At 36.5% G+C, this 15,952-nt stretch overlaps 1 protein-coding gene and 1 long non-coding RNA gene across 5 annotated transcripts in view; one reads left to right on the plus strand and one right to left on the minus strand.

The window, feature by feature from the left end:
- The window catches only part of LOC137335168 (eyes absent homolog 1-like), a 213,686-nt gene that overhangs the window by 165,503 nt on the left and 32,231 nt on the right, over positions 1 to 15,952 (minus strand). The window contains exon 1 of one of the 4 annotated variants that reach the window (XM_068000344.1): positions 15,108 to 15,208. The exons of 2 other annotated variants lie outside the window; for them this stretch is intronic. In XM_068000344.1, coding sequence (XP_067856445.1) covers positions 15,108 to 15,187 — 80 coding nt within the window. In that variant the 5' untranslated portion in view covers positions 15,188 to 15,208. Of the gene's footprint in view, positions 1 to 13,588; positions 14,047 to 15,107; positions 15,209 to 15,952 lie in introns of those variants that run through there. One more of the 4 variants, XM_068000345.1, reaches the window with a different exon arrangement.
- The window catches only part of LOC137335169 (uncharacterized), a 202,937-nt gene that overhangs the window by 146,468 nt on the left and 40,517 nt on the right, over positions 1 to 15,952 (plus strand). The window contains exon 3 of the long non-coding RNA XR_010966352.1: positions 6,938 to 7,006. This is a non-coding gene — a long non-coding RNA (uncharacterized lncRNA). The remainder of the gene's footprint in view (positions 1 to 6,937; positions 7,007 to 15,952) is intronic.

Genomic DNA, 15,952 nt, shown 5'->3' on the forward strand with positions numbered 1-15,952 from the left:
CATTTACAATAAAGTCACATTTATATGATCATGTAACATTTATATGAACAGAAGCCTGTTTACATTTTTAGTAGCTTTGTTTATAAGGTCAGGAATCTTCTTATCGCCATCAGTTACCATGCTTGCATGATCAGGAACCCTCTTCACAGTCACATACTGTCCTTACACTATCAGAATTGTCATTTACACAGTCAGAATCCTTGCTTATATAATCACATGTATTATTTATGCAACCAGTTGATCCAGTTAGGCCATCTAGAATCTCATTTCTGCAATCAAATGTCCCAGATACATAATTGGTAACTTTTGTCAACATGATCACTTGCCCTATTTATATGATCAGAAGCTCCCTTTGAACAATGAGGAATTTTGGTTACATGATCAGGAGTCAATATTTATGCCATTAAAAAATCCTATTTATATGATCAGATGTCTGGTTTAGTCAACCAGTAACCCATTTACACAGTCAAAAGTTCACTTACACAATTAGGACCTTAAGTGTGCAGGTATATGCTACTTATTTAGAGAGTACAGTACAAGATATTATGACAGAATGTATATAGACAATTACATCAACAAAATTGTTATTACCAACTATGTGGAACTGGGAAAAATTTGAAACCACCATTTTGTTTGCAGTGTGAAACGGCCATTGGTACACACCCCAATGTGGCAGAACAGTAGAGTCATTTGTCCCTGTTGCACACTTTTTTTTGGAGGTTAAGCTCCTATTTTCATCTCCATTTCCCATTGCCCTCAGCCTATGGCACAATTGCATCCAACTGTTCTCAAGTTTTCTCCAAAGCCTGTCTGAATTAGTCAACGGGAGGTACATGGGAGTGACCTACGGATGACTCTTGCTCGGATTGTTGCACCCTCCCCATGGAGTTGTGTTTGGATCTGCTGTTTCAGTAGAAGTTTTTTTTCAAGGCCCTGTTTACGGCAAAAATAGGATAGGGTTGGATCTACTGGATCTTCTGAATCCATATTAACTTACTGCACATCTCTGGTAACTGATTTTATTGATTCCAAGCAGAAAATATGAATCATTTGTACAGTCGCTGGCCTGTACAGATCTTTCCAAGCCATGAGGGAAGATCCATAACCAGAAAGCAAAAGTCACAATCGCAAGTGTGCAATAAAAATGGGTTGGATCCCAGAGCACTAGCAGCCAAGAGAAACAGAACTGATTCTATTTGAAGTGGTTCTGTTTGATGAAATGTGGTATAAGTGATCACTATTTTCCTCTTTACAGCACAGTTTATAGAGTCTCCTGCGTCTGAAGTCCGGAGAAGCATGTGAATTCTGTTAGCTGCTGAGGGAGAGATTTTATTTCCAAAGAAGAATCAACCCATTGCAATCCAGCTATTTATTCCCCAGTTCCTTGTTTAAACAATTCTTAGGGGTGTGACTCTTATTAATAAGCGGGTTATTCATTCCTTTAAAGAAATATTCTCATGTTTTGCTCTAATGCTATATGTCTTAAAGGTTTAGAAGAAAATTAGAAGCCCAACCCTATGTTAAATAAGTAATTCTGAGATGCATTACCTGTGGTACATTATGTATTGATTTAACCACATCTAAAGCTCAATCCCCTCTTTTTGAAATCCATTTCCTTTGTGACTTACTTTTACTATGAAACACATACCACTTCCTTTGTAGATCTCAGGCAGCAGTGCAGAGAAGGATGTTCGTAACGATTGATAGCATCAATCTTTAGTTAGTAGCATTTTTGTAAATGGATGTTTAGTCTGGTTTTTGGTCTCCCTGTGGTTTTTCTGGGGGGATTCATATCAGAACAACTTGACAAGACCATTTTTTCTTGTAGTCAATTAGTTGTGTGTGCAGTGATTTACATTGGGATGGTGATGAGTTAATGGAACATGAATAGAAATTAAATCCTCCAAAATTGTCATGGTACATATAACTATTAAATTAATTGCTTTTAATGGAATGTTGCTAACAGAACTCTATTCATCTAAATTGTCACATAATCCTAAGAATTATCAAAGGAAATATCTGTTCACTTACAGAGAGTTTCTCCATCTTCCCTGGTTTCTATGTTCTACATTTTAAGATTTTTAATGAAAGACAGCCTGTGATCAGATATTCTCCATGGAATCCCCTGTTCACTGATGCTCTGAAGTTCCTCTTCAGCGACATCATGGATATGGGATAGAGGATATGTGGCCATCATTCCTCATCTATAATGTCGTAGGAATGGATGGACACACATTTTACTTTGATGCGTTGCTACCAATAGCAGCCCTGGACTCAGTAGCAAAGCGAACAAACTAAACGAAACAGTGATAGTGCTGTGGGAGGGAGCATGCACCACTAAACAGAAAGTGCTGTTGGCCTCTCCCACCTTCAATGGCAGCACCACCTCCAATAGCAACATAGATGCTGGCTGTTAGAGGGAGAGATAGACATTTTTTTTAACCTGCAGCAGGCTTTGTGCGAACGTACTCTGGCCCAACTCATACAGATCAGTCTCGTTGGTCTGTACAGTCTTTCCCCAGCAACTAAGGGAGATAGTGATCCCCAATAATAACTCACAGAAGGCAACTTAAAAAAACCATGAATGCACATCAATGTTGTTTAAACGTGGCTCCAATGCTGTAGAAACTGACCTACAATGTAATTGAGACCGTTTCTACAGCAGTGGGAGCTAAATGCATCGTTAGTGGCACCATTAACTGCACAGTTTCTTATTGTATGACATTTAGGTTTTTGCAGCCATTGTGCTGAATGCAGCTCCCATTAAGCTTGGTCTTTTTGGTCAGTGAATACAATACATTTGCGCCAAGCTCATTTGGTTGTGGTGGTTCTGTCCATAAAACCACACAGTCAGAATGTTACTGACTTTCCAGCAAAACACAGCTGGTTTAAACTAAAGGGACACTGTCTTCATGAAAAAGTCTTTGGCAACCCACTCTGATCAATTACATAAATTATGTCAATGATATCAATTGCGCATGATGTCATCACTGATGGATATAGCTAGCTTTCCTCCCTCTCGAAACAGAAAATAATTTGCCAAAGAATTTCCATTAAGACAACGGTGTAATGTGCAAATAGAGTATCATAAGCTTGTTCCACTCATCAAAATTATAATCGATTGCTTCCTAATTTCCTACTAATAATTCATTTGGAGTCTTTGTTAAGTAACTTCATAGAATCATAGAAATTTACAGCACTAGGATGCTAATTACATTACAACAGTGACTACACTTCAAAAGTACTTAATTGGCTGTAAAGCGCTTTGGATGTCTTGAGGTTGTGAAAGGCACTATATAAATATAAGTTCTTTCTTTCTTTAATTTGTCTACCATGAATGTACCAGCTCTCTGAAATGACTATGCATGCAGTCCCATTCCCCTGCTTTCCTCATGCACTTTTAATTTTTTCTTTTTCAAATATTTATTCACTTCCTTTTTTGTAAGCTACTATAAATTCTGCTTCCAGGAGAATTTCTGGTAAGGCATTCCATATCCTAATAACTCTCTACATAAAATAATTCTCCTAACCGCTTCATTCATTCATTTGGTGATGATCTTAAATTTACGCCCTCTGGTTGACAATTCATTAACCAAAAATAGTTTTTTCTCTTGTTTAGTTTATCAACACTCTTCATAATTCTAAGCAGCTTTATCAGATCTCCTCTAAACTTTCTTCATTCTAGTGAAAACAGCCCAGGTTTCATCTAGTTTCTCATAACTAAAACTTCTCATCCCTGGTATCATCTTAGTAAATCTCTTCTGTACCCTCTCCATGGCCTTAATATCCTTCCTAAATAGGGCATCCAAAACTGGACACAAAATTCTAACTGCAACCTAAACAATGTTTTGTGTAGGTTTAGCAATGCCTCTTTGCTTGTGTACTCGTTGTTAATAAGAACATAAAAAATAGGAGCAGGAGTAGGCCAATCGGCCCTTCGAGCCTGCTCCGCCATTTAATAAGATCATGGCTGATCTGATCCTAACCTCAAATCTAAATTCATGTCCATGTTGTTCCAATTTATAAATCCAAGGATCCTATATACTTTTTGTTATAGCTTTATCAACTTGTCCTCTTACTTTTAAAGGTTTGTGTACCTGAACCCCTAAACCTCACTGCCCTTTTATTCCTTTTAAAGTAGTCCCATTTACTGTATCTTTACCTACCTAATTGCCCCTCCTAAAATGCATTATTCCACATTTCTCTGCAATAAATTTCATCTGGCATTTATCTTCCCAAACTACCGACTTGTCCTCCTTAAGTCACTTGCAATCCTCTTTTTTATTTTCTGCAAATTTTGATATTGTGCCCCCATATCCAAATCCAGATGAGTAGTGGTTAATGGACATTTTTTAAATGGAGAGATGTATATATCCATTAGCCACTACTCTGTGTTTTCTATCTTTTGACAACTGCCTATTCATGCTGCTAATACCTTTTAATACCTTGTGCCTAAGTTATATCAACAATGTGGCACCTTATTAAGCACCTTTTCAAAATCCATTTATACAACATCCAATGCATTTGCTTGCCAATAAAATCTGCCATTTCCTCAAAGATAGGACTTTTAGACAAGACTTACTTTTTTCCTCTGTATTTGCTTAAAAGCTGTTCACCTCTAGCATCTTCCAGTTCTGTTGAAAGGTCATCGACCTGAAACTTAAACTCTGTTTCTCTCTCCACAGATGCTGCCTGACCTGTTGAGTGTTTCCAGCATTTTCTGTTTTTATTTTACCTTTTATAAATCCATGCCGGCTGCCCTTAATTAACCCATGCCCTTCTAAATGAGTATTAATTTTATCCTGTATTATGGCCCCTGGAAGCTCACCCATTACCGATGTTAAGTTGACTAGTTTATAGTTCTCCTGAAATTCAAAATTAAATAATTCACAAATTTGTAGGGAGTTAATTGGCATTTGGAAGTAATAGTATTTTTACAAGAATGAATGGCACAAGATTGCTGGTAACTTGTGTTCCAGAATTGGCACTGTCCATAACCCATGGAATTTGCCGCTGTGATGACCAGTGTGGGGAAAGTCCAATTGTCAGCTACTGACTGTCTAATTATATATCAGATATGTAATTCTTAATTCAATTGATGTAAGCAACTTTCTACCTGCTTATGTATTTATCCTTTAACACTGAATTTCTGTTATGATGTCTAAATAGAATGGCCTAGAATTTGCTGTGAAAATAATGATGAGTTAAATTTGTATTAATCAATATTAGTCATTTGTATTAATCGCCCAGCAATTCGTGGCGAGTAAGAGATACGCTATGAGTTGTGAATCCGCACAAATTGATGGACGATATGCGTGCCTCTGCCGTTAGCTTTGCAAAAACCAGAGCTCGGCGTCAACCTCCTCATGAGTTTCAAGAAATTGCTGCATTTGCGTTGTTAAAATGAATTACACTCGCTGCAGAAGGTTAGGACTGGTATTTAATGACATAAGGACCCTTTTAATGAGGAGATTTATATTCCTGCAATGGACCTCCATTCAATCTCGGAGGCCCAGAAAGGGAACAATTGAAACTGTAGAGACTCACTCCTGCAGGTAGTAAATTATTCCTAAAGGTTTATAAAATTTAAAATGTTACAAAATTTTTTCTTACTTTTCATTTCTATCTGTTTTTTCTCTCTTAATCCAATCTTTCTTTCTCTATATATTTCTCTTTCTGTATCTAATTTGACTCCAATTAACCCTATTTCCTTCTCTGTTGTTCATCTGATTCTTTCTCTATTCTTAAATCTCATTGGTTAAGGAGATAGACTGTTGGTCCTGTCGTTCACCAAGGTCCCAGCTGCCCCGTTTCCCTCGCCATGCCGTTATCAGCTCGCACTTCCAGCAATTTGCGGCGCAAAAATAATTGGAGCTGAAGGGTGAGGAAAAAAATCTAACAAATGTGGCACGTCACAAGGTGCCCCACTCCAGCAAATTCTGGCCCAATATTATTACATTAAAACTACTATTTTCACCAAAGTCTTCCCTTTCATTTTGATTCCTGCATTTCTACATATGGTAAATGGAGCACCAGTAAACTAGTCCAGTGGCCTGATGAGGGCGGGTTTAAGTTATCAAATTCTTGGTGCAAAAAAGGTTCCCTTGATGTAATTCAATCCGACTTCACTGTTTGAGAGTTCAAACTCTGTACACAACAGCAACACTTAACAACCGAATAAGTCCCTTATTGTAGTTACTGAGCACACACAAGGTCTACCAGGAACAGTTGCCTTCTCTTTGGAAAAAAAGTAACTTTTTTTAGTATATACATATTTATTCCTTTGAAAACTAATTCAGCATTCACAATTGTAGCTGACGGAGTCTTTCAGACATCTCGCGTCACACAGACTCAAAAACATCTATATTTATGCACAGCGTAGGTAGCCTGACAGATGGCCAGAAATCACACTGTGGCAGATGATGCAGATATAGAGGTTCAAGAGTCCCTGGGACTTCTTCAAACAATTTACATGCAACCATTTAATTGGTGAAAGTAAAAAGAAAATTGCTCACAACACAGCCTCAAACAATTTTCCACCTGCTAGTATACACTTAGTAAATGTGAAGTGTTGTCACCCATTCCTATACACTTAGTAAGCATGAAGTGCCTGTCACTCACTTTATGCTCAATAAATAACCATCAGCCACTCCTATATACTTATTGAAAAAGCATCGCTGACTCCTGTATGCTTAGTAAGTACCCTTCATCCAGTCTTAGACATTCAATGAGATTCACCCACAACTATGTTCTCCATAAATACCCATTACTTATTCCTGTACACTTGGTATAAGCATTTCAACTGCTCTTATTTGTGTATTAAATGCCCATCAATCATTTCTGTATGTTTAATCAATGGCTTTGACTTACTTCTATAGATTTAATAAATGCACATCACCCACTCATAAATGTAATAAAAAATGTTTCTGATTAACAGAGTTTAAGGAATGGATCGGCACTGGAGCTAAGCTTTGTGCAGCCATCCCTGGTACAACTCAACATCACTGTGAGTAGCCAGCACCTTATGCTCCTGATGTCTAACAGGAATTTCTTAGAACTTGAAAAATGTGATTTTGTGACACTGTTTACTGATGTTAATGTCAAATAGCAATCATTGACAGCAAAACCCTATGTGATAATCTTGAATTAGGGGGAAAGAGCCTGCTTTTTTTTCACTTATACTGATTCTATTAATTTATTGATGCACGGCATAACTATTGGTATATTTATTTTTATGTAAAACTGTAAGTACATTTTTGCCTCTGCATTTATATATAATAATCACATTGCATTTATGTCAATATATTTATGTTCAATGTAAATGTTAGTGCATTTATTTTTATGCTTTTATGTATTTAGAGTATAATAACTGGATTTATATTGATATTTATTGTATTTAAGTACAGTATAACTGTCAATGTATTTATGCATGAAACTATTAAGTGTATTTTTGTCATATTGATGTACATTATAACTGTCAGTATATTTTTATATTGTGTTTCAGTGTATTTTTGTCAGTATATTTACACACATTGTCAGTCTATTTATGTACAGTGCAACTAGCAGAGTTTCATGTACATTCTGTTTATGACTAGTGTAACTCAGTGTGTTTACGTACACTGCAGCTGTCAGTTTCTTTACATTGTAACTAGAACCGTAACCGTTAGTGTAATTATGTTAATCATTACTATTGTATGTTTGTAAATGTATTTAGGTTCAGCGTGGATTTCCAAACATTTACGTTGTATATTAAATGTATTTACATACGGCATAATGTTCAGTGTATTTATGTACAGTGTACCTGTCAGTGCATTTACATGCAGTGCAACTATTATGCTGCATTTACATAGCAACTTCCTGTCTCAGACTGGTAGTTGCAGTATCAGTTCCAGCCAAGCAGCACCTTGTTTATCCTGCCTAGCTGAGCTCCTGCCCAGGAGACAGCTCTGCACGTGTAAGCATGTATATAACCACATAGGCAAGAACTCCTCGGCCAAAGGTTAAAATTTGAATGTTTATAGAGGGCAGGAGGGAGCTGTCTGTGTGATTATTGTGCAGTATGTCTGTTACTGTAACACAGACTACGTTATACAGCCAATGAAATAATACTCATTATTAGCGATTTTCAGAGATCTACTCTTCCTTATATGGATATCTCAGCCCATGAATTTTAAAATTAAAATAATTTGCATGCAAAACTACAACTTTGCAACCATGTTATAATTAATGAATGTGTTAACAAGAAGCTATGCAAAGTCTTGAGCAGAATGATACCTCACTTTGGTTAGTGCACAGTAATAATATTTGCAGGAGCTTTGTAAATCGAGTACAATGCCACTTCTTCCAATTATTCAAATCCCCATTGTCCAAACATCTTAGCCCAGAATTTCCGCTTGATTGCGCTGGCTTTTTCAGCACAATCTGGCTGAATCACCACAAAACATAGAGGAATTTTGAATGAAGCCCCGTTTCCGCGACGTTTTGTGCAGGCTAAAAAAAACCGTTGAAACTAGCCCCGCCCACAAACCTGGCCATGCCCCCTCCCCGCTCGAAACAATGAGGATGGTGAGATTTCCTCGATTGCACCAGCCTGCGGCCATTTGAGGAGATTTTTTAAATCACGTTATCTTTCTTAGGCGCAAAGGCACTAGTAGGCACTGTTTAAACATTTTTAAATATTAAAAAATATTAATTTACTAAGAAACTGACAAGTGTACACCAATGAAAGTAGTAAGTGCTTCAGTATATTTTTTTGAGTCATTTTCAGTGATCTTCAATCAGGTTACTCACAAGCAGAAGACTGGAGCCCTTTATTAAAAATACTTATTTTTAGTCATAAGCCAATTTTCAACTGTTTTAATAAAACTGCACCAGGTTACCCCTCTTAAATACATCTCTTAAATATATCAATGATTTTTTTTATTGCAAAAAAAAAATAAAAGATTACACTATGTTAAAACTGCCAAATTGCGCTGATTCATGGGAGATTTTATGTTTGTGATTATGTTAATGCATTTTAGCGGCAACGCGACGTAATTTGCACCAGCACACTTATGCCCAAATGTCGATTGCACTCAAAGTGGAAACTCCAGGCCCTTATCTAAGCTCTAGTTCATCTTTGACTTGCAGTTTTAGAGTGATTTCCAATGATGTCGCATCTTCTATGACATCACTGCGTCCTCCTTCAATAATTCCAACATCACTTGCACCGTCAATTTTAATAATATTTCTCAACTTTTTTCAAATGGTACTGCTTGGTTATTAATGCTCATGTATAATTGAAGATATATTGCGATCTGTTAGATACAAAATTGATCTAAGCGTTTGACTTGACATCATAAAGTGCTTAAGACGTCATCGCTCATGTGTTATTTGGTCCAGTTTGTCCATAGGAAGTAATATCTTATCTTACCAGTGTCCAATATGTAGCCTCTATTTATAAATTATCATAATGCTCCTGACTAATCCCAAAGAGAGAGGCTAGGAACATTGCACTCAGTATGAGAACGTTCTGTCTCCATAGCAACTCTTACCAGAAGATTTAAATGGTGTGAAATTCCTCCTGTCCATAATTTTAGCAAAAAAGTCAATGTAAATACAAAGTAGAATTTCCTATTGAACTCCAGTGATAAGAAGATTTCTGCATATGTAAAGAAAAATTACAGTGCATAATCTTTTGCAAAAATAACTAAAATAAAATATTAGTGACGAATGTATATAAATGTTATAGCAGTACATGAAAGTATTTATACCTCAAAGTTCTGGATCATGGGAGGAAGTCTCAAGAAGGCACTGAAGGTACGGAGGTAAGTACAGTTCTAACATATTCGCTGCATAGCTCTTAGTATATTCACATTTAGAACAATCATATTCAAGTTTGCTTTTGTTCATGTAATTCTGCAAGTGTGTGCAGCATACCTGTATCACAGTGCTCTTGCAGTGTAATTGTTTAAGTTAGCGGGAAGTTGAAGTAATTGAACAACAGGACTTTTATTTCATGAAAAATGGCATCACAAGTGAGTGTTTAAAGTACATCAGTTTAAGCTGCTTTTTACTCCAAAAGACAAATGTTAAAATTGCAGCAGTGCTCTCGATACCAAGGTTTACAGCATCTGCAGTGAAATGTGCCGCACAGTTTTGAGCAGTTTTTAAGAAAATATTAGAGTCATCAGACTCATGGAGTTAAAAGTTTCTAAGACTATCTCAGTGATCAGATTTAAAATAATTATATCACAGACTACATTTTTAAATTTCAGTCCCCTTCTGGAAATTCCAAAATATGATGGTCAGAAAGATTGGGAAGGATGAAGAAATGAAGATAATACCAGTCTCAATGCTGTCCATGGGCTCCCATGAATAAAATGTTTATATATTCCCTAGCTATTGAGGATACACAAATGAGTTTGTTGTATTTAATACAGTATAACTCTCAGTTCATTTACTAATATTGTAATTAGCTTTATTTATGTGTCAATGTATTTATGTAAGTGGAGTGTATATCATAAAGTAATTAAAAATATCACCATTTTTACATCCTTTTTTGTGAGTCCACCCTTTTGTTATTACAATTGCTACCAATATAAGTACTGATTGCGTTGTAACTCATTTGAGTCTGTGCTTTTTAAAGAAAAATCCTTAAATCGAAAATGAGGAAAATAGTGAGGTGAAATGTTCTATTCTGTTTTTAATTTTTCCACATTTTGAGTCCGTGGCCTCATCAGGAAGCAGCCAGGCACTAGGTTCCAGCGGAGCCCTGAAACTAGAGCATGCCAGCTAACCCAGGGAATTCAAGCTCGGCACATTTGAGCCTTTTCACTGTCGTTAAGACACCATTATAATTACTTGTCGCCTAAATCTAGTTTATCTCCATTCACCTGATTAGAAGAGGGTGTTGGTGAAAATCCATTAGGAGCAGTGTGATCAGTCAGGAAGGAAAGAAGAGCCCCTTTGTCTTTGCTGAATTATCTGTATTTTGATTGTCCTCTGACTGAATCTTTCAGCTAAGGAGCGTAGCAAACAAACTAAAAGCCGAGAAGCCGAGCCCCAGTTTCTCATAGTTTCCTCCTCTGTCAGCAGCTCTGTGTTTGCTGAACATTTAAAACCTTTCTTATAGAAGTCCTGGTCCTGCACAACCATCTTCTTCTACAGCTTAATTTGTTTCTTTTTTTTGTTTAAAAAAAAAACCCTGTATTTTCACGCCTGCCTCCTGTGTTGATACCAAACTCTTTGAGAAGGTAACACCTATCATTTAAATATATGGCATATATCCTTTGAAACAGCTTTTCCACAGGAATCGTGACTGGGTTGTCCGTTTTTCTGTTTGTTGTTTTAATCCCTGCTACAGTTCAGTTTTAGAGCCGCGCTTTTAGCCTTTACAAATTTAATGTTTCAAATTACGATGTTAAAAGTCTTGTGTTCTGGTCAGCGACCTGTCTGTGGTTTAAAATGGGTCTCCTTAAATGATATGTAATGACCTGCGTATGACTGCCCGTTAGTTTCCCCAAGCCCTCTTCCCAAATTGTCTCTCACTTTTTAAAGAGCCTGACCAAATGTGAATTCTATACAAATCGGATTTTCTTATTTTTTGGAAACTTTTTTCTAGCCTCTGCAGATTCAATAAATGATTGGATTGTTTCCTTATCTTTTCAACAACTCTCTGAATTTTATATTCATGACATGATAGAGGATTTTAAATATCTACGTTTTATTTCTAAAAGATTGCATTTCCAGAGGTCTCTTCAAATACAAATAATATATGCTTTATAACAATTAGATAAGATAACTGTAGAAATATGTTTTGCCTAAAGTCTATTATTAAATTGAGTTTAGATTTTATTCCTAAAATCTTTCAGTTCAGGGCATTCAGTATGAACATTTTCATCAGTCCATCTGTAACGCAGTCCGACTACTTACACAGGTTCCTGACACCGAAAGGGCATATTTAAACATTGCTCATGTCAGTCATTCTTACAAAGAATCCAGAATGACAGACCACAGATTGTCTAAAATACAACATTTTAAACAGAATCATTTCAGATTGAATATCTCAGCACAGCTCGCCTCCTCCACATTAAACAAATAACTGCACTGTGATGTTTCTTTAACTCCTCATTCCATTTTTTTTTGCATTAGATGCTAATTAAATTTTAAACAGCTTGATAACTGACATCTGTTTAATGTTTTTGATGTGCGGCAAAATCTTTTTGTTCCAAATGCATAAAATAATTTGAGAAGATCATTTTTAAGATGTATTCTGCCTATTTAGCTTTAAACAATGTACACTGTTGTTTTGAAATTATAAATTGGTTTCAATTGAAGTTTGCACTGATAGTGTTTCTGCGTGTGCTTTTGTTTCAATAATAAGGTTTATTTTGATACACCATATTTCAACTTGCAGACAATTTTTTTAACGTATTTCTTATTTGTCATGAAAATAGCATCTTGTCTCAGGAAATCTTCATTGTGAAAATGAAACTCATTTGAAATATTCTGGTACATTGCAGTAAGCCTTGCCTGTATATCATTATTACTGACAGCAAAAAGGACCTTTTAAAACATTATGATCATTTTTACAAATTATTTTTGTCCCACAAGACTCAAGAGTTTAATTTGAACAACAAAAAAATGCTAAAATAATTTGTGAAGTATGTTTTGGAGTAAAGACAGAATTCAGACCCGAAAGGGCCTGAAGAATATTTTGTGAGCAGCAAAAACATATTAGTCCCATACACAGATCTTTATTGCAATTTTGTTTCTGGCCTTTTTGTGGCAACCTTGTTGAACATTATTACCATAAACTCATGGACAGTAAGGAAGCCTATTCACTCCCCACATATAGCATATGTACTCCTACAGCCTCTATGGCTTGCTCGTATATTCAAGTAGTCACAGATGTGCCTGTACTTTCCTCATGTACAGCATTTATATTCTCTTCACATAGCACATATACTTTTATAATACTTATACTCTTATGCAGTCCGTACTCTTCCCCCATACGTGTTAATACTCTCTACTTATACGCCAATCTTTGTTGTGCTGTAACTTCTTTTTTTCATCTCTTTGTCACTATTTACACCACAAATGTAGCAAAAAACATACTAGCATCTTACTATCCGGAATCAAATTGCATTATGTACAACATTTTTTTTTGTTTAGCAGGGATCTTTGCTCCCGTTTTCTCCAACGTAACCTCAACATGTTTAATTGCTAATTTGTTCCAGTCTGTTTTTCACACCATCGTTAAAGGTTGTCCGAAAAAAAATACAATTTCTCATTTTTGTTGCCGAGAATCCAACTAAGTGCCCTTTTCGTTGACTGTGTACATTGTAAGTACTCTAATCATACAAGAACTTCAAAATAATAGTACTTCAGGCTTTAATAAACCTCACAGGGCAGCTGCTCTGTACTCGAAGCACATTTGTAATTCTTTTTTGAAACTAGCTTGGGGAAATGCAGCTCAGATTAATACACAAAGTCGTTGACTGCACTCATTTTTTCAACAGATTATTTTTAGTGTTAAAATACATTTCACACATGGCCAATATGTAAAACACCACATGCAACAAGAGACAACAGCTAGCTTACTCACCGCTACCCAGGCCGGTGTTTCTGTGTGTCTCCAAGGCAGAAAGACTAACCCTGCAGCTGTTGGTATTCTGTAGAACTGTCGACAGTCTGAGAGTGGCTTTGCTGTTCCACACAATTTAACAGCAGCAGGAACACACTCACGGTTCCAGCACCGATTCTTGTGTTGATGGATCCTTTTGGGTTTCCCCCTGACTTCTATGGGCTTGGCAGCTCTCTTTCTACTGATCTATTCTCATAATGAAGATGAAGGTCTATATTTCCATGACATCTCACTTGTGCTTCAGGCTATCTGAAGTGCATTTTTAAGGAGCTTCCCTGGCGGAGAAGTGTATGCACACTGACTGACTGACTGACTGCTCCTGCTGTTAGATGTTGCTCTCAGTCTGCAAGGCAGTGTCCCAAACGAGACTTGCACAACTCTCTGTAGACCCAGGGGATCCAAGCTGACTTTCAGCAAAGCCTGAAATGACTACGAGCAGAAGGCATTGATAAATTCCACTGCAATCCCCTACCTCCCCCCCCCCCGCCCCCCCCCCCCCACACTCTTTCCTCTTGATCAATCCCCAGTCAGACTTTGAATCTAGCTCAATTAGATATTATCTGTAGCTTTTAGACAAAGACAGAGCCGAGAGCTGAATAGCAAAAGCCTCACCTTCTGTTTTCTTTGCTTAATCACTCTGCTACTGGGTCTGTACCAATTGTCATTAGGATTTTGGTTTTCATCTTTTTTCCGTGTTTTAATGTTTTACTTTTCACTGTTAGTTGAAACATTAGCAATTTATATCATTAAGTTAAGATCATTTGAAATAAACACCTCTGGGTAGCCTTTTTTTTCAATGTTTTTGGACGTTTGAAATGCTGTGTATGTCTGTAAAAATACATTAAATCCTGATGTTTGTGGCACAATGTGCATTGAAAGCAAACAAATCATAAAACTGTAAGTGAGAAGATACATTGAATATTTAACTGCCTGCGAACGCCTTGCTTCGGGAAGAAGCACCCACTTTATCTGCTGCATGAGGAGTGGGCTCACTGACCTCACCTTCAATAGAGTCATTTTACCAACCGACCAAAGGCTGTGATTTACAAAAAGAAAACACAATCCTTATATCACACACACACACACACACACACGTACTGGGCTCTCAGAAGTTCTCAGTGATTTATGCCATTGGGTTTATTATTTTAGTAAATACTTTATAATAATTTGTTTGCCGTATATCAAGACCCCAAAGACTTAAGATGAATGAATTACAAGGTAGTTACAGAACGCTGCCTGCAAAGGTCAGTCATTCTGTTTAAATGCCGCAATCTCATTTTGATAGGCAGTCTAGACAAAAAATATGGTACTTTTTAAAATTATCATTTTCTCAGAATTTGTGTATTTTTATGTTAATTGACTTCTATAATTTTTAACAGCTGGAATTAACAAAAATAAATAATAATTGTATTGAGCTGACTTTGGTAAGTACTCACACAAACCTGAAAGGATCTTTTCTCTCTCTTTCTTTAAGACTTACATTGTTACATAAATGGAAAGGCTGTACTCTTGCTGATAGTCAGTGAGATTGCTCCTCTGTAAGAGACCATTTCTCAACATCGACTGTTCCCAATTGCTTTTGTTTAATGGATCTGCTTGATTTCCATCAAGGTTCTCATGGTATTGTTTTTGGTTTGCGTGACTTGGAAGGTAAACTGTGAGGGCACATGCCCATAGTTACCAGAACATTTAGTTTATCTCAATTGTAAATGTCCCTTCTCGAACTAGCAGGGGGCTGGGGGGACATATGACCAACATTTACAGAGGAAACCTCCTTTAATTTATTTTTAGGTCGGTAGGGTATAATCACAGAAAGCTTTAAAGTTCATTTGCAAAATTAATTTGATTAATAAGTTAAAATTAATTCACAAAATGATTTTGATTAAAAAGGAGAGTAAATTGAAAGAGAATAAATGTTCTTTACTATTCCACAGTTGAAACATTTAACCTTTTGCTTTTGATGTCCGCTACGCTTAATATGCAATGAAAAAAGAACCGAGTATGTAGAACTGAAGTCTGATACCTAAGAGTCTGAAGGAGTCACTTCAGTTTTTTTTTGAAGAGGGCACATGTGACGAAAATAATCGATTTCAGCTTAATCACAAACTTTGCAATATTCACACACGTCACAGAAAGTGTCGGTTGCTTGTATATTGCACTGGGTTGTGGATCTTTATTCATAAGCTATTGATTATTTAAAAATTCCTCCTGGAAATAAATGATAGCTCACAAATCTCCAGCACAGCAGGATTCTTCTCTTCTAAACTGCAATTTAACAAACCACTGCACAACTACTAAGTGTTAAATGAAGCTGTCACATACTGT

Source organism: Heptranchias perlo, chromosome 19, assembly GCF_035084215.1.
Source record: "Heptranchias perlo isolate sHepPer1 chromosome 19, sHepPer1.hap1, whole genome shotgun sequence".
Taxonomy (NCBI): Eukaryota; Metazoa; Chordata; class Chondrichthyes; order Hexanchiformes; family Hexanchidae; genus Heptranchias; species Heptranchias perlo.